At 52.1% G+C, this 19,106-nt stretch overlaps 2 protein-coding genes across 3 annotated transcripts; one reads left to right on the forward strand and one right to left on the reverse strand.

Annotated features, from left to right (window-relative positions):
* The first annotated feature begins 394 nt into the window (after positions 1-394).
* On the forward strand, positions 395-4,017 carry NKX2-3 (NK2 homeobox 3). Its single transcript, XM_053311394.1, has 2 exons — positions 395-576; positions 2,776-4,017. The coding sequence occupies exons 1-2, from the start codon at positions 429-431 to the stop codon at positions 3,408-3,410; spliced, it is 783 nt and encodes a 260-aa protein (XP_053167369.1). The 5' UTR covers positions 395-428; the 3' UTR covers positions 3,411-4,017.
* A 10,987-nt stretch (positions 4,018-15,004) lies between these two features.
* On the reverse strand, positions 15,005-19,058 carry SLC25A28 (solute carrier family 25 member 28). Of its 2 annotated transcripts, XM_053312070.1 has the most exons (4): positions 18,586-19,058; positions 17,618-17,846; positions 16,573-16,629; positions 15,005-15,956 (listed from the first exon to the last, which is right to left on the reverse strand). In XM_053312070.1, exons 1-4 carry the CDS (start codon positions 19,036-19,038, stop codon positions 15,439-15,441), a joined length of 1,257 nt encoding a protein of 418 aa, XP_053168045.1. In that variant the 5' UTR covers positions 19,039-19,058; the 3' UTR covers positions 15,005-15,438. The 2 variants fall into 2 exon arrangements, with proteins under 2 accessions (XP_053168045.1, XP_053168046.1); XM_053312071.1 differs by lacking the exon at positions 17,618-17,846 and having other exon boundaries at positions 18,586-18,899.
* Between the last annotated feature and the right edge of the window lie 48 nt (positions 19,059-19,106).

Below are 19,106 nucleotides of genomic sequence, written 5' to 3' on the forward strand. Positions count from 1 at the left end.
CCCCGCCTTCCAATGGGGGCACAGCCCGAGCCCCGGCCCGGCCCCTCCTTGCCGTGACGCGCCCGCCCCGGCCGCAGAGGCGGCTCGGAGTCCAGAGCCGGCGGCTGGTCGGCGCAGAGAGAAGCTGTGAGCAAAGACGGAGCGTTCGCATGGATGCCACTTAGCCGGACTTTCGGCGGACCTTCAGCATCCAGCTGGCCGGTCCTCCCTTCTGCCCCCCGATGATGCTCCCGAGTCCCGCCACGTCCACCCCCTTCTCGGTCAAGGATATCCTCAAGCTGGAGCAGCAGCAGCAGCAGCACCAGCTCGGGGGGCCCCTCGAGACGCCTTTCCCCGCCGCTGCGGTCGCCTCTTGCCTGCTGGGCTGCCGCTTCTCAGACGGGGAGGACGACGAAGAGGAGGAGGAGAAACTGCCCTTCCTAAACTCCATGGCGGCGGCGGCGGCGGCGGCGGCGGCGAAGAGCCAGGAGAACGCCAGGCTCTCACCCGGGAGTTACGTGCAGGCGGTGCTGCGGGGCACCTGCGAGCCCAAGGGGCTGACGCAGGAGGGAGAGCCGGTGCAGGACTCTGGAGCCAGTGAGTACCGGGGAGAACGTGACTAGGGCCCCGAGGGATCGTGTGGGCTGCTGGGAGGCTTTTGGGGGGGAGAGCAGTGCCTTCGCCTACCCATGAGGCAGGCCGGGCCAGCGCCCCAGTCCGGCTACCAGAACTCTTCTCTAAGGACCAGTGGCCAGGATGCTAACCCCGAAAGTGTCCCCTGCTAGTACAGCACACACCCAGACTGAACGGGTGGGGAGCGGAATCCAGTTTGGCCCTCTGGAATCGCTTTCTGCCTGATGTATCTCAGTGTTCCTTACATACTTGAACATAGTACTGAGGCCCAGTTTACTCAGGAGTAAGTCCCATTACATTTAAGGGGAGGCTTACTTTCTCAGGTCAACATACATAGGATTGCAGCCTTGCTGCGCAGACCTGTGCACGCTTCCTTGGTCGTTGCCCGGTAAGCGTGCTTGCGAGTGCAGCTTCAGCCAAGACGCCTGGTTAACTTGAGTGGAGGTGCCAGGACACTTGGGAATGCTGGCGTCTCCCAAGCCCTGGAAGATGTGGGTATTTATTGTTATTGTTATCCGATTTCTATACTGCTTTTCATTAAAATAATCCCTAAGTGGTGTACAATATAATTAGAACAAAGCACACTTAAAATACAAAACTACAGATATTAAATATAAATATAATATCTATTATATCTATATCTATATCTATTATAATATAATACATATAAATATAATATCTCAATGTAAAAGTTTAAAAACCTATATAAAACAGTAGCACACAAAGAAGCAGCAGCAGCAAAAAAAAAAAAAAAAAAACCCACAACTATACTCTCCTATAAAAGCCTGGGTGAAGAACCACGTTTCTACTTGTTGTCTAAAAACAGTGATGGAGGCTGAGGAGCGGATGGCAGCCAAGTTCAGTGGAGCGGGCTTCCACATAAATTAGCACAGGCCTGGAATCCCAGACTGCACTGCAGTCCTAGATAACCGTAACCTGCGACGCGTTCCCACTGAACACAGGAGAACTTACTCCCGAGTAAACATCGCAGGACTGGGCGGAGAGAAAAACCTTCTCTCTTTCCTCAGGGCGATTCCTTCGCATCCCTAGAAGGAGGGGAGAAAATTCCTTCGACTAGCCAGGCAAGCAGGGGGCCCAAGGCCGCTGACTATGGGATGAGGCTTGGGGATGGAGTGCCTATGGGGAAAGCATCTGGGGAAGGAGGGTGGAGCTGAGAGGAAGGTCGTCGTAGGCACGGCGGGGCCCAGTCGGGGGCCGGTGACGCTGAGATTTGGCCAAAGGCGCGGGAAGCAGATCTGTGCCGATCCTTTGCCCTGCGGGCCTGGCCTAGCCTGGAATGGGAAAGGGTTGAGTTTGCGCAAAGGGATCTTGTAGGAAGGAGGCCACCCAGGCCGTCGGCTGCTTGCTTTCACCCCTGCCCCAGTCCTTCGCTTCCTTCGGGCTGCCTCCAGCACGCCTATGGTGGAGTCCCGGCACCGTGAAGCCTTTCCCTCGGCCCAGTTCCTCGCCTGGGACTCCTCCTTCCCAACGCCAGGATGCTGCTCCGAGCCTGGTGGCGGCTTCCTCACCTCAAGGGCCCCTTCGACAAGGAAAGGCGCTTTTGGGGGCGCGGGATAGTAGAGGCAGCGGCAGTGGCTGCCCCGAAACCAAACGCCGAGGCGGGGGAACAGCACGGGGGGAGAGTTACCCTCTGGGGAGACTCCTGAGCAGTGGGCCCAAACGAGGCCTCCTTAAGCAGCACGACTACTCTGCTAGTTTCGGAGGCGCCGCGGGAGTGGAAAGAGTCCCCCCTCCTCTGACTTGAGTTTAAAATTCTAACTCTCCTGGGCCACATCCGAGTCTTCTGTCCAGGCGTCCCTCACCTTGTTTCTCCGAGAAGCGTCTTTCGCCTGGGACTGTTGCTGCCAGTGCATTCATTGGCATGCGAAACGCCTTAGTTGGCCCCTGTTAGTCTTTTGCTGCAAAGTGTCGTCTGTGGCACCTTAAAGACCAACCACGCGCACTTGCTTGCTTGCTTGCTTGCTTGGGGATGGCACAGGCCGCCTCTCTTCCCGCCCCTTACAAATGGCAAAAGGGGTTTGTACAAGAATCGGGGGGGGGGCCGAGGGGAGCCCGCTTGCAAGCCCCCCCCCCCGTTGTTGGATCCGGCGCGTCTCTTTCCCAGTCATCTCTCTTCCCCCCCCCCCCTCCACTCCTCTGCAGGGAAAGAGGAGCCCGTGGACGACCCGTCGGAGCGGCCTAAGGCGCGGGGCCGGAGGAAGCCGCGGGTGCTCTTCTCGCAGGCGCAGGTCTTCGAGCTGGAGCGGCGCTTCCAGCAGCAGCGCTACCTGTCAGCCCCCGAGCGCGAGGTCCTGGCCAGCAGCCTCAAGCTCACGTCCACGCAGGTGAAGATCTGGTTCCAGAACCGGCGCTACAAGTGCAAGCGGCAGCGGCAGGACAAGGCCCTGGAACTCGGCGCCTCGTCGGGCGCGGCGGCCCCGCAGCAGCAACCACCCCCGCCGCCGCCGCCCCCCCGCCGGGTGGCCGTGCCTGTGCTGGTGAGGGACGGCAAGCCGTGCCTGGGCGGCTCGCAGGCCTACAGTTCGCCCTACACCAACACCGCCGCTGCCTACCCCTACAACGGCTTCGCCAACTACGCCTATGGCAGTTCCCCCGCGGCCGCTTACGGCGCCGGCTACGGCTGCAGCTACCCCGCGGGCAGCGGAGGGGGACCCTCGGTGCAGCCGGCGGCGGCGGCGGGGCACTATGTGAACATGGGTGGCTTTGCCAGCAGCGCCCAGCCCCTGCACCAAGGCGCCGCCGGGCCCTCCTGCAGTCAGGGCATCCGAGCCTGGTAGCGCGGGAGGACAGAGCAGCTCCTGCCATGCCGCGGGGCCCGGGCAGGGCAGGGCAGGGCAGCGAGGGGGCAGCCCTCCGAGTGGCCCCCCTCTCCGAGACCTGCCTCTGCACCCTTGGGGGGCCTGGCACATACACTGTGGGCAGCCACAAGCCACCCGGAAAGGCAGCAGCACTTCCGCGCGGCCCCCACCCCCGGGCAGATTCTGAACCTCAGATTTTCAGCTCCCGGTCCATCTGGCTCAGCGCCCTGTCTAGCCGGACAGACGCCCAAGGGGCTGCCCAGCTGCAACGCCCGCCAGATGCCCCGTCTGAACAAGGTGGCGCTAGCACAGACTGCAGGGAGGACTCTTTGGAACTTCCCATCCTCCTCCTCCTTCTGCTATCAGCCTCCGTAATGGCTCGCCAAAGCTGTCCCGGGAGGGCGCAGCTGCAGGCCCTGGATCTTCCCCGCTGCCTGGGACTGCTGGACGGTGCGGAAGGGGGGCAGCCGTTTTCCCGAAGCAGCTTCGCTTGTAGAAAGCCAAAGCCGGGGTGGAGGAAGCCTCGAGCCACCCCTTTCGTTGTATCTAACGTGTATCGATGTAACTACCGCTGCAGGGAGTTAAAGGATCCAATAAATCAGGTGCAATATCCATTCCGTGGCAGGCTTCGCGGCGCATGGACATTTGCCCCCACTCCCAAGGATCGCTTTCGGCCTACGCTCCCATGCCATGCGCATGCTTAAGTCCGCGCTCAGCTCGGAGCGCACCCTCTCTCACTGGGGAAGGCTTGGGCCCCAGCATCTTTCTCATCCTCTCCGGCACCCATCCGCCTGCTGCAGGAGCCAGAGAGCCGGGCTGAGAGATGCCCAGGTGCAAATCCCCTCTCGGGCATGAAGCCACCCTGGCAGCCTCACTCACCTCTCGCAGGGTTGTTGTAAGGAGAAAGGGCGGGTGGGTGGGTGGCGGGGGAGATCATGCACGCCGCCTCGGCTCCTGGATGCAGGATAGGGCATAACACCGTCATAAATAGCTCGAGACTCCCGTGAATTAACCCGGGTGACTCCCTCTGTGCCAACTGATCGGCCAGTTAGCTCCCGGCACGGCACATGTCTGAAAGTGACGCAAAAGAATGCGTGGGAAAGTTGCGTAAAACCCAATCCTCATTCAGCTGTACCAGAGGTGCTCTTACCCCTGGACTTTAGGCCGCAGCAGTCCAGGGCCTCCACGCACCCCTGGGGGCCCCCAAACCCTCTCTGTCGTGAGTGGGGTCGTTTGTGCCCTCAAAAACCTGCGTGTTAAAAAAATGATGCTTAACTTGCTGCAGGGCGGCTTCCAAAGGCCTTTAGGTCCAGGCTCCAAAATTACCTAGGTACACCTCTGGCTGTCACCCTATACTTACTAGGGAGTAATCCCCACTGAACCCAGTGGGGCTGACTTAGGCGTGCACGTGTGTGAAAAGGAGCCTTTAGTTCCTGGATAAACCCTTTAGCCGCTCTTTGGTGCTCACATCCACCAGCCCGGAGAAAGGGGGCGGGATTCCTTCCCGCTGAACCCGTGCGCTCCGAGGTAGGAGGATCCGAGTCCCCCCGTGTTTTGTGGTGAGAGACTCGAAGGCAGTAACTACTTCGGATTAAGTACACCTCGAGTACTTGTGCTTTGGCGCGCCTGGTGGGGATCCTGCCGGTGGCCGAAGGTTCCGCCTCCCAGCTTCCAGGAGCCGGCCGGTCGCTGTAATCCCCTTGTCCCGGGCGAGAAGAAGAGCGGATGCCTAGGTGCTGAATGGGGAGCGCGCTGCTCGGAGCGGCCCATTGTGACTGCTGTGCTGTCTGTGAAAGGAACCGCCAAGAAGGGGTTGAGAAGCGGCGCTTATTGGATTGGGGAACAAAAAGGGGGGCCGAGACAAAAGGCGAGATTGACGGCCTGCGCTGCCCACACGCTGGGCTCGGGCGGGCAAACGAACTGCGGTTTTGTTCCCCATTTTTTAACCAGCAGGCAGAGGGCGGCGGGGGTAGGGGTCGCAGTTCAATGCCGGATTTGCCTTGTTCCAAGTTTGTCGCGGAGGGCAGAGAAGGCAGCGGAGGGGGGCAGTTGGGAAGCTGCGGAGGCATAAGGGGTCCCGCCTCCTCCTCTCTAGGCAAAGTGGCATTGTGTGGCTTAAACCTCCCTGGAAAACTTTCTCTCTCTAATAGCCTCTTTGGTTACTTTTAGTGGGTAGAGAAAGGAACTCTGCACATGCTCCAAGGTCAGATTCCAGTGCGGGGCCCTGCCATTGGGGAGTGAGGTAAAGGAGCCCTCCCCAGAAAATATGGAGACCCCCCCCTCTTCTTTTTTTGTAGCAATCCTTTTTCAATTGGTAGGAGCGAAGGATGTGTTGAGTGGGTGTCAAAAATATCACCACTACTACGAATATGTATGTACCGCTTTTCAACAGTCCCCAAAGAGGTTTAGATAGATAGATAAGATGGTTCTCTGTCCCCAAAGGGCTCACAATCTACAAAGAAAAATAAGGAGACGCCAGCAACAGCCACCGGAAGGATGCTGAGCTGGGATTGGATAGGAAAAGTTGCTCTGCCCCTGCGTCATGTAAGAGAATTGCCTCTTTAAAGGCGGCCCCTCTGAGCTCAATTAGCAAGAATAGAGAGCCACGGAAAGCCGACTGGAGAAGCCCCTGACTTGGGGAAAGGCTGCTTGCTGGGGGACGGGGATATCTCCCAGTCGGAATAAACTAGCATGCTGACCCCGGTGCTGGGGACTGCAGGTGAATAATATATAAAGAAGTTATTCTTCCCTTCTGTTAAGGTCAAGTTCTACATTACAGAACGAGATGATAGGAGTCAGGACCCTATCCTTTCAGACAGCAGGTGGGATAGGGTGTGTGTAATAATGCTGAATGCTCTAAACATGAGAAAGATCTCCCTGCGTGCAGCAAACTATCAAAGGTGGGGGGGTCTACTTAAAAAAGAGAGAGAGTCTTAGTTTACAACACGGAGGAAGGGTGGCTGTTTTTTAAGCTGGGTACGAGTTTACAGACAGAACCTTCCCGAATCCCCACTTACAATCTGCAGTGATAAAATCCAGAATTCTGTCACTTTTTGCTGCTTAACGCGCAGATTGGCTCTGTTGTTCGAAATCGCATGGCGGAGTCCAAAGAGAATCGGGCTGTTGTAGTTGAGGGGCGGTGAGAGTTCTCTCTTTCCCTTCGTTTTTTCACAGAACAGTTCCCAGAATTCCCAGGCGGTTAAATAGTCCTGGGATTAAGGTTGCCAACTCTGCCTTGGACTCATTATCCAAGGAGTCATTCCTTGGATATTCCCCTCTTTCAGCCAATAGGTTTCACCATATCAATCGAGCCATTAAAACCTCCCGCAGGACTGACTTCAATAGTCATCTGCAGATTAATGCCAGTTCTGGAGACTCCAGTCCTGGAGGACTGGCAAGCCCCCATGGAACAGCCTGAAGTGTATAGTGCGCACTAACCTGGGAAACAGAATAGCGAAAATAAAATGCGGAGGGTGGGGGGAATTGCCAGGGGGCGCTCCCACAAAGACATTTTGAATAGCGGGTTGTTGCCCACGTTGTTAGTTGAGCGGCGGTGGATCCCGAGCAAATCCATTTGCTGCAAGTCAGAGAGGGATGTTTTTTGTTTGTTTTGGGGTATCTCTACATCAAGTTTTTAGGTCCTGTGGTTGGCTCACCTTTTTTCCTCCAGGCCACATGCCGATTGGGGAGAAAAGGGATAGTCGCCACGCGGCTGGAGCCCTAATACTGTGAAGTGGGGCATGGGGGTGGCAACCGAAACTCATGATAATCCCACCGCCTTGACCTTCATTTAAACTGTTCATCCGAAATAACGACCATCAATTCCTCTCTTTAATGGCATACTCGCAGTCAGCTTTCCAACTACTCATAATCACTCGGGATTATCTCCTTCGCTCCTAAAGACGCCTGCATTGGAGGGGCACAGTCTTCTGCACTCAGTTTCTTGACTGAGACTGCAGAAAAGCGGATTAAAGTGTACTGACGGAATACGCATTTTGAATATATTTTACGTATGTGATGACAAGTATGCTGATACTCCTAACAGTGTGAACCGGAGTAGCGGAATTAGGGGGAATACTGTATTTACCTGAATCCAAGATTAGCCCCCCCCCATGTTTTTTTTAAATATTAGAAATCAGGAAGTGATCTTAAATTCAGAGTCCAGTTTCTTTCCAGTAATTGCAGGTATAACCTAGTTTTAACCTCTATTTTTAAAGGGACTATTTTTAAAAGCTCTTTTAAAAAAGGGTTTAATTCAGAGTTCTTTGATTCCGGTAAATGGCAGGCGCGGTGTGTGTGCCCGAGGCCGATAACACTGGAGGGAGAAGTCCAACCCAGGACGACAGTCTGAGGCCCCATCCGCTGCGACCATCCCCACCTTTAGGCAGGGGTCACGGCCATGCGGAGCAGGAAGCTGTCCGCTGCTGCTCCTTCTGCCTTGGATAATACACCTTAAACTCCGCCTCCTATTAACAGCCACAAAGTGGGGCTAAAACACACGCTCTTCTCTTGCCCTCACTCCGCGAAGGGGGGAGGAGGGAAATAACCACAGCAGGAGGCCGTTCTCCTCATGGGCCAGGGAGATCGTCCAGAGGAGGTGGAGGGAATGGGTATCCTATTTATTACGAAAGATCGCCCTGCAAAGCCACAGGAGTTCTCCTTTCAGAGGCGTTTACCACTCACTGGCATTCGCCAGGGGGGACAACGAGGGCAAGGGTGTCCCTCCTGTCGCACGCTCTAGCAGCCAGCAGGCTTTTAGAATTCTAATCCACACCTTGGCGATGGACGAAACCAGGAGCTGGGGTTGGTGGTAGTCTTCTTTGCCCCTGCCTCGAATGACCGCAGGAAGACAAGGGTCGAATCTTGCCGACGTGGCACTGGAGGGAGAACCCAGCTGCAGGGCCATGGAACAGTCGGCTTGCCAGTCCCCAGTCGCCCCCTCCCTTGTAGAACTCCTGTCCCGTGTGTCTTGGACAACTTCAGAACAAGATAAATGTAGCAGGTGAAACTCCCCCCGCCAGCATATCGATGCAGTGATGGGGCAATCTTCACTTGCTAGATGTAAGGCATAGGAACCCTACTTTTCCTTTTTCTCCCCTCACCCACCTCGCTTTTGTAAAATGACAATAGTAGGAAACTAAGCGCTCTTAAAGGGGGGGGGGTGTCTGCCTGTAGCACCACCTGTGGATTGGTAGCAGTATTGCAGGTTGCACTCCTATATGGTTTCGTTTTTTTCAGTTTTACAGATACTAAGACAAAAGAGTGACCACCTTGCTGTCGAGTCTCGCCCGTGCTTTTGCTTTTTGAGGGGAGCTTTTGGGTAGACACTCCCTCGTAAACGTTACCTATTCCTAGGCACACAACAAGGGCAGCACGGGAAATCAAAGGTCGGGGGGGGGGAGAGAGAGAAAGGGACGAAGACCCCGGTTTAGGCCTCCGCGGAAATCAGTTGGACAAGGGCGGAGGCTGCTGCTGGAACTGATAGCTGGAGGAAAGAACTCCACCGCAGCTCTATTCTCACCTTCCTAAATCGTTCCGCAAACCACCAGTCTGCACAATCTAAAGGGGTGCCTAGCTAAGTCTACCAACCAATGAGTGTGGCTTGCCATTTGTCAACAGCCTTTGACTGGTTTTTATGTATTCTTGCCTTTGCATGGGAGGGGAATCCTGGATGAGGATTCATCACTAAAATTATGGGATTTGGTCACTGGAAGCTATGGAATTCATAAGCTATATGAATTGTACTTACAGTTCTAATTGTAAGTACAGTTCAACCACTATAGGACAAGGTATCAAGTGAGTTTCTTTAGCATCCTCCTCTTGGAATGTTTTCAAGAAAAGTTTGGAATGGCATGTTCTGGAAAAGCTTTAGGTATACAGGCAAGGCAGATTTTACAAAGGTCCAAGAAATGGGAGCATCAGTAGGGGAGGGGGGAGATGGAGTGTCAGAAACCATCATGCAAGTACTCTGCCACCTCACAGCTTGTCCCATTACTGAATTTAATTTACCACTTAACGTTTCTCCATAGATGCCAACAATTGACTTTGAATTCCCAGTGGCCCATAAAATGTCTAAACAACAAATGTTGCTTATACCCAGTTTGCCAGCTGCAGTACAATACCCTTCCTTAGCAAAATATTGGTCTAGAAGGCTTCACACTGGCCATCTGTAGCAGAGATGGCCAACTTGAGGCTTTGCACTGTTACTGGAATACAGCTCCCATTACTCCTCACGGCCATTTATTGTGAATAGGGATGATGGGAGCTGTAGTGCAACAGTAGCTGGAGAGCCTCAGGTTGACTGCTCCTGATTTATAGTATTGAAGACCTACAAGCAGGGGTGTAGCTCTAATTGAGCCAATGGGTTCAAAAAATCCGGGCCCCCAGCTCCACCCCTCCCTATCTCCCTCACTCCAAGGGGAGAGGTGCAAACATGGGCCCTCTCTCCCCTAGCTACGCCCCTGCCTTCAAGGCAACTCTTGCACTTCTGTGTAGGGATGTGCAAATCAATCTGAATACGAAGATTCAACTCGAATTCGAGTTATTCACATTTGAATAGAATCAGCTCAATTCAAGTTGAATCCATTTGACCTGTTTGCCAAGTTTAAATCCTATGGGGGGTGGGTGGGGAGAGCCTCCTTTCATTAAAAAGAAAAGAAAAGGTGGTGCTGAGGCACCAGTACATTTTGGTGCAGAAAGCACAGCAGTAGTGAGGTGGTGACCTGACCCACTGGTAGTTGATTTTAAAAACAAGAGGTGCAGAGATGCCTTTGATTTGAACAGCTCCTTGGAGCAGTGACTGCTGAGTGTGCAGTGGTGCTGAGGCAGCCACCGGACCAACCATCCCTCCAAGCACTCACCTGGCCAGAGGTTCACTTAGGTAATTTTGGAGCCTGGACCTAAAGGCCTTTGGAGCACACACACACACCCCCGGCTGTTGCAATTTAAGCATCATCCCCCTACACACACACACACACACACACACACACACACACACACACACACACACACACAGTATTTTTTTTTAACACATAGGGTATATTTATGCAAACATGCAGTAGCAGAAACTTTTGAACCCACAACTTAACATATTCCCATCCCACATTTTTCTTTCCCCACTCTGTCTATAAAGCATCTGGCACAGGTCATAATCACAGTCAGCCGCCTGGTGCAGTGCAGGCCAGCAGCGACCACTCTGCCTGGGATAGTCTAAAGAGGATTTTGGGGGCCCTGGACTTTGGCCCCAAAGACCGGGGGTAAGAGCACCACTGTACCTGACTTCCACACATGTGCATGGAGGCCATTTAAAGCAATAGCCCGGTGTTTCTTTGCTAGAACACCAGTGACTTTGTGCAAAAAACCTGGGTGTTTTAACAAAGAAACACCAGGCTATCCCTTTAAATGGCCTCCATGCATGCACAGAGATGGTAGATAAAGTTGCCACCTCCCCAATGCTGTACGCTCTACATTTACCACTCCATGGAGTGGTTCAAAGGCATCACTGGTGGGCCACAAGGTGATGGTGGGTCAGGTCATCACCTCCCCACCACTACGCTCTCTGCACTTCAAAAGGCAATGGGCACCTTGGCACCTTTCTTTCTTTCAAATGATGAAAGGATGCTCTCCTCCACCTTCCCCTACCCCTGCCATAGGATTTAAACTTAGCAAACAGCTCAAATCAATTCAGACTGATTCAAATCAAAACCAATCCGAATCGAATCAGCCTGTTTCATGAAGATTGGACTCTAATCAAAACCATGGGTTTCGATTCAAACTCAAATTGAATCCCAATTTTCGATCCACGCATATCCCTAATTCTGTGAGCACTATAAGTAAGCCGACTGGTGCTTACCCAGTTCCAACCACCTCAACAAGTGTATGCTTTCCAATAGTTCCTTCTTCCAGCAACTGAGGCATATTCTTTTCACCTCTAGCTGGTGCATGATAGTGGCACTCAACATGCAGTTTCCAACCAAAGCTCCTCTAAAGCAATATGCCACATTTTATTTCTGAGTAACTTTGGGTTAGTCTACATACAGAAAGGACTACCATTATAGTCCCTTTAGCTGCACACAGCCATACTCTCACTCCACAAATTATTTATAATCTACCAGTTTAATTTATATTAGCAGCTTTTCTTTCTTCTCCTCCCAGCCTCTCAAGCTTGCCATGGCTCTTATTTAGAGGACATGAAAGCACAGGTGTCCTTGGGTTAGGGTTGCCAACTTTTGTAACTGGCTCCGCACTTCTACTTTTAACAGCAGCCTGACACAGATATTGACCACATTTCCCCCCTATCACTTATTCTCCATGCCAGAAAGTTGCTTGCTAAATTTCTGCATGGCAGGCTGCTGTTACAGGCATCAGGTGTAAGCAAACCACTTGACAGCACTGATTTATGGACAAAATCCTATGCACATGCAGACTGCTCAGGCTTCCTGAAGGGAATGGTAAGATCCACATGCCAAGAACTCCAGTCCATCATCCCAGAACAAACCCAAGATGTGTTTGAACAAACAGCAATTGTTAGCCAAAACCTTCTAGGTTATTCTGAACATCCTTCATGCAAGCTGTGGCAAGATAAAGCAGCTCCCACTTCCCAAACAGAAGTATCTACTCTGTATCCAGACTCGCAAGGGGTGAAGATGAATCTAATTTTATCGGGAACTGTCAAGATGCTGAGCAAGCCCAGACTTGCAGAGCAATAGGGTGCTTCCATGCAGGTTGCCACCCATTCTTTCTTACTGCCTTATTAGCATCACTCAGAACCACAGTAATTATTTATTATTATTATTATTTATTTTTTTACATTTATATCCCACTCTTCCTCCAAGGAGCCCAGAGCGGTGTACTACATACCTGAGTTTTCTTTTCACAACAACCCTGTGAAGTAGGTTAGGCTGAGAGCAAAGTGACTGGCCCAGAGTCACCCAGCTAGTTTTATGGCTGAATGGGGATTTGAACTCGGGTCTCCCCGGTCCTAGTCCAGCACTCTAACCGCTACACCACGCTGGCAGTTAAAGGCAAACAAGTCAGAGTGGAGCATCAGAACTTACCCCATGCATTGGTACTTTTTGTTTGGCACGTTTATGACCAAGGTGTGATATAAGCAAAACTATTTGCTTAGGTCTTAAAATTCACTTTAAATCAGTCAATGATCGTACAGATGTCACCATATTCAGCCTGTATCTGCAAATAAATACTCCTGCAAATGGCCTACTTGTGTGAACTGCAACATCTGATGTAGAGGAATGTGGAAGATCATAGTGCTTTCCTCCATGATTAGAATAAAAATTCTGAAGTGCAATTCAGATTGACAAAAATGGCACACATTTTTTAACGGAAATAGCTGCTGTCATCTTGCATATTACACTTACACACACACACACACGCCTTAAAGAAAACTTCTGCACCAATATAAAGATCTTGAGGAAAAAAGTTTTGAGTAGAAAGAGAAAGCTGCTCCACAAACCCCTGGTTTGATTTGGGCCTATTTCATATAATCACAGCTTAGCACTCTCCCCACCTCAAACCAGTTGGCTTGCTTTCATTTGTATATAGGAACATAAGAAGCTACCATATACTGAGTCAGATCATTGGTCTATCTTTAGCTCAGTCTTGTCTGCACAGACTGGCAGCAGCTTCTCCAAGGCTGCAGACAGGAATCTCTCTCAGCCCTATCTTGGAAATGCCAGGGTGGGAACTTGGAAACTAGATGCTCTTCCCAGACCACCCTGAGGGAGATATCTTGCAGTAGGGATGTGCCCAAACTGGTTCGGAGGCCATGCACATCCCTATCTTGCAGTACTCACATGTGGTCTCCCATTCAAATGCAACCAGGGCGGACCCTGCTCACCTAATGGGACAAGTCATGCTTGCTACCACAAGACCAGATCTCCTTGTAGATAGAGCTTAAGATTAAAATACAAGATCAGAAAGTTTGATATCCCTAGGAAAACAGTAAGATAGCTAGGATAGCATGATGAGGAAGTTCATAGCCTCAAACTCATAATAAAGTACAAGTCCATTATACCCTGGTGGAGGTGTTTCCAAAGTGACTGTTCTAGTCCTAATCTATAGATTTTATTCAAAAGGCAGATCTGAAAATGAGGCCATAGCCATACCAGCACATTTTAAGCAGCCATGCTGGGCTACTGCAGCAGCTCCAAAAGCTGTTTCTAAACGAACTGCCTCATTTGGCTTCATCTTCTCTTGGCTGCACACTCCCACAAGATCTTGTCATTTGCATTATAAATATCACAAAGGTGGGCATAAGGTACTTGGCTGCCATAGTCTCCCTCCCTCCTTTGTCTTCTAGTGGTTGCAAGTGGTGAGGTTTGTGCCAGCCTTTGTTTCCCTGGACAAAATGTTTTTTTTTTTAACCAAAGCCTACACCTGAAGATTGGCCAATTCAGCAAAAAGTACAGCAAGCAAAGCCATGCATAAATGACTAAACATCTCAAGTACAAAGTGTTATACTCTCCCCTTTTAATTAATACTCCGGAACTTAACTTATTTGTCTCCAAACACTAAAGCAACAGGAAGAATGCATTACTGAACCTAGAATTTGTCTTCCTCCACCAGAAGCAAGGGGAAGGGGGAGCTTCCTTACTGGGGCCAGAGAGCTGAGCAATCTGAAGACTCATTCTTTCGGCTGCAATTGGCAAGGGCACACAGAGAAAAATGACAAACTAGCCAGTAAAGTACTGGCTTAACCACAGCTTTAATAGCATCCTCAAAGTTTAGAGATCAAGCACAGAAGAAAGGCTTATCACAGTAAAGCTGTTCTTTCCTCAAGGTGGCACAAGCCCATTCCCATATGCAAAGGTTCTACACCTCTGCAGGCAAAAATACCTTAATTAGGCTACCTCAAGTTAGAACTTAACCAGCTACAGAAATGCCACCCTTTTGGGAGTTTGGGTGTGCTGTCCAAGACCATCTGCCCTATTCTCCCTTACCTCCGCCTTGCAATCCTTGTGTTGGGGGCATGGAGGAATTAAGGGTAGCGTGCACACACTGTGAAGGAAGACACAGTAAATCCACACATGTATGTGAGAATGCATTACAACTCAGACATCCCAGGCTGAGGCAGAGACAGCCTTTTGCCCCCTGCCACCATAGAAATTGGACTGTACTTGGGCTATGCAGGAAGGCAAGAATAATGCTGAAGTACATATGGGAAGAACAAGAACCATCTGAGCTGTCCATTGCTTGGTGCTGGAGTACAGAACACAGGAAACTGCCTTGTACTCAGATCATTGGTCCATCTAGCACTGACCAGCAGTGGCTCTCCAAGGTTTCAGGCAGGAGTCTTTCCCAGCCCTACATGGAGATGCCAAGGATTGAACTGAGGGCCTTCTGCATGCACAGCAGATGCTCTCATTGAGCTATGGCCTCATCCCAACGAGGAAACTCACATACTCTCCCAGTTCTGCTTATTCTCTCTCACACTCACATCTGCACATGCATCAAGAGGAAACCATTTCTACTATCCTGCTATGTGTAAGCACCTATGATAAAGTCCTAGAGACATTCTGAGAGGGAGGGAGGGAGAATAAGGCAAACAAGGGCCATGACAATAAAGCAGACTTTATTGGAGGTGCCAAGGGCCACAACAACCAAAGCCTTCCCAGAGAGCACAGGGTCTGTGTGTGTGTGTGTGCTTCTAGACAACGGCTCAGCTAACACTTCCCATGCTACTATCACCACAAATCCGTAACTGCAATCCTCACTGGATATGCCGCCATCATCCCGAGTTTGAGTCTGCTCTCCAGTCTCCTGGTAGTCACCCTTTCGGGGAATACAGTGTTGGGGCAAGGGGGATGCTTGTTAGGCGATAGGCTAGGAAAAGGCAGGCCAAGCTGCTGCTCGCTGTGTAGTATCCCTTGGCGAGAAGTATGATGGGCTGTGCAAAACGCAGCAGCAGGCAAGAGGCGGCATCAGTATCCCAAAGGCTTGCTTATCATCCGAGTCTGGCACTGGCCAATCCAAGGGAAGAAGTCACATTTCACTTCCCAGCCAAACGTTCCTCCTTCCGCTTGGTGAGGATGTATTTGAAGAACTCATACACAGACCAGGCAATGGCCGTGGAGGGCATCTGGTAAATGACACGGGCCTGCACACCACGGAAATAGGCAGTCAGCCCACCCACGCGGTACACCGTCCTGAAGGCGTGAGCCATGCCTGTGATGTGCCCGCTGATGTTGGTATTCAGTGCCAGGGCCTCCTGGGTATTCAGCAGTGTTTTGCAAACGTCCAAAGGGGTGGTGGCGGCAGCAGCAATGGCACCTGCACAGGCGCCCGCCACCATATGGGATCCAGGGTTGTACTGTCTATGAGGGTTGAGGTGTTCCTGCAGTGATTCGTATGCCATGAAATGGATGGCCTGGAAGGGGATGTTCATGGTCAGCTGAGTGGTGTAGCTTCGGTAGAAAGCTCCTGCCCCTTCATTGCACCACACAGCACGCACACAGTCCGTCACCCGCTGGTATGGCGAGTTATACATCTGCATCCTCTGCTTGACCACTGGAGACAGGTGACAGCAGCAACCCAGCCATTGAGAAAGGAGAAGAGGGGGGAAAGCGAGTGAGCAAGTACAGGGATCGGACCACTGGGAATTCCATGCTATTCATTCACTGCAGCCCTTGAACATACCCAAATACCATCTACCAAACAAACCCCACAGGACTTTTTAAATTTTATTTTATCAACAGATGCATTCCCTTGTTAGCAATAACTATTTCTAGAGCACCAACAAGTTCAGCCACAACACAGCAGGAACCAATAGACGCTCAGCTCTGGATTGTGAGACACAAGGGTAAGAACTGAAGTCCACTTAAATGTGCAGCCTAAATACAGGTTTCATGCATTCAGGACTCACAAGAGAGCCAAGTTCTAATATTGCTCCCATGCCGTTTATCAGTAGCCAGGGCAGGGACAAGACTGGAAGTCACTTTGTTACCACTCCAGCTTAAGACTGTTCCACGCCCATCCCACCATCCAAGCAACCCTCAAAGATGACACTGCTCACTGCCTGTCCCTTATTACAAGCAACATGAGGACAGTGCCACCTGATGAGAAGAGAAGAGAAGAGCAGAAAAAGTGGTACCAAAGTTGCAGCAGAGCTGGGAAGACGCATTACCTTCTGCTGGGTTCATGGCTGCATCGTGAAGCAATGTTGCCACACAGCCTGCTGCGCCTGTAAGACAAGAACTGTTACATGTGAAGAAAAATGAAGCAGAGACCTGCTAAGTTCACAATGAGCCCCATGTACCACCAGGGGTGTGTGGGAAGGGAGTGAGCGCACATACACACATGCACATACACACAAGAGACAGAGAAAGAAATCAGCATCAGTTTTCAAAGAGGTGGCTTTGGAGCCTACATTAAGTAAAGAATAGCGGAAGTAACTGAGATTCTAATGCCGGCAGTGTTATTCTCAGCAGATACTGGAAGGAGGGAACAAGAAGCCCAACTAGACTTTGAAGCCTCTCGGTGTCCCTAATTCCGAGAGCAGAGAAGCCACTATTTAGAACTCCACCTTTATGCTAATATATCCAACAAGCTTCAGTGTCCAATGAGCTGGGTTCAAAAAATCTAGGGGTTCCAAGCTAAATGCATATTCTTATCTGTCCCAGACTACCAGAGATGAAGTAACAGCATTTGAAGCATGATATTGTGAAGAAGCAGAGATAAACATATCAGATCTAGGTCTCTAGAGCACATGTTATGGAGAGCCTGGTGCTCACCTCACTTGGGAATCAAATTGCTAGAGAAAGGAGTTTATATCTGGGGCAAATACACACATCTCTGGGCCAACTGCGTCAGAGGAACCACACTGCATAAAGACCACACTAAGCATGAACAGCAGCACACCCATCCCTCTGTCACATCTCGATTTCTCATCCATGAAAAATCTGACCACCCCAATGGAAGCCTCAGTTGCCTCTCCCATCCACACACAGCTCTCAAAAGGCAATGGCAAACTCTGCACTCTCACTGATCATGCTTAGATACTGCCTAGAATTAAGAAAATCACAGCATCACACAAGAGTACCAGGGTTTAGACGTTAGCAATGGCAGAGCAACAGGAAGAAACCTGTGCACCCAGTTCCCCATCTCACTCTCAACCCCAGCTGGCAACATGGGGCCCCAGGGTGGGGCAAGGATGCAGGAAGAGACAATACCGTTGGCCACGTGACTATTGCCCCCAGCATGGATAATGTCGGTAAGTGTCTTTTTCAACTTTTCATAGCAGGCGAAATACAAGGCATGGGCAGGGCCGGCCCCTGTGGCTGTGATGTTCAATCCCCGCATGGGTCGCCAGATCCCTTCGGTCTGCACAATCCGCCACAGGGCCTCCAGCACATTCCGGTAGCGAGCAGCAGGTTCCGGTTGCAGGCTCTGCATCCTTGTCTGCCAGCGCAGGGAGGGGAGCAGGTTAGATATGCCGAGGGACTTCTCCAAGTAAGCTCTCCCCACCCAGCGATCCCTACCCGCTACTCTACTTTTCTTCATACACCGTTGGCATTTCAGCCTCAGCGGTGCATTTACAACACACTCGCTTTCCTGCGTGCTTGCAGGCGACCTTCGCTGATGTTTATGTCCGAGGTGTTTTTGTACCACCCTACCGCCTGTAGCCCCCACCTAAGCCCTCCCACCTCAGGCTGGAGCCAAATCCCTCCCGGGACCACGAAAACCGCTCTGCCCGAAAAAGGGCGCGGACCGAGATCAAAGAAATGGATTCCGCTTCTTGTCTCCCACTGGCGGCAAAGTACAATTGCCGCCTCAAGTTCCCAGACCAGCGAGCGGCGTTGACACCCCGCCGTCAAAGCTGCAGAGAGCCAGCTACCTGTTGATCCCGCCCTCCCAAAGACACTTGACTATCTTTGCACGTGTCATTCATTCCGGACCCCTCCCTTGCCCTGCTGTCAAGACTTGTCACTTCTTTGCCCAATTCGAATCGAGCTAAACCGTCCACCGATACGAACTCAAGTGCAACAGTAAAGTGAGGGACACGCTACTGTGCTCGGATCCTGCCCGGAGTCTCCTTCCAGTCCCGGGTCTTACCTGTTCTGCACTGGGAACCACTCATTTGCCTCCCGGCCCGGCCCCCACCCCAGGCACGCTAGGGCTGCATTCCGCCTCTCCTCACCTTGACACAGTCCACCGGGTACATGAGGCTGTGCTCCAGCACCCCAGCCACAGCCCCTGCCAGCATGTGGGTGGAGGCGGCGGAGCCGCGTGGGAGGGCCTCGTAGTCCGGCTCCGGGCCGGTCTCGGTGTCCGTTCCAGTCCCCCCCACCCCGCCGCCGCAGCAGCCGCCCCCCGAGGACCACGCCCAGCCCGACCCTCCACCACCTTCCCCGCCCAGCAGCAGAAGGAGCAGGCGGCCCGGCTCTGCTCCACCGCGCTGCCCTGGCCCAGCCGCGCCGCCCGCCCCCAGCTCCATGGCGCCGCCGTCGAGTCCGCTACGGGCCGCCCACTCGGTCCTGCGGCTCCCGCTTTGTCCGCCCCGCCCATAGACGTTGCTAATTGGCCATTGATGATATTTGCACCGCCCAAAGCCAGTGTTCATTGGTAGGTTGCGAATCAGGCCGACTTCCATTAGCTAATGCCAGCTTTACCTCCCGCCCATCCAGACAAGCTGTTGGGCAGTGTTTGTTTGACCTTTTG

The sequence above is a fragment of the Hemicordylus capensis genome, chromosome 3, assembly GCF_027244095.1.
Source record: "Hemicordylus capensis ecotype Gifberg chromosome 3, rHemCap1.1.pri, whole genome shotgun sequence".
NCBI lineage: Eukaryota > Metazoa > Chordata > Lepidosauria > Squamata > Cordylidae > Hemicordylus > Hemicordylus capensis.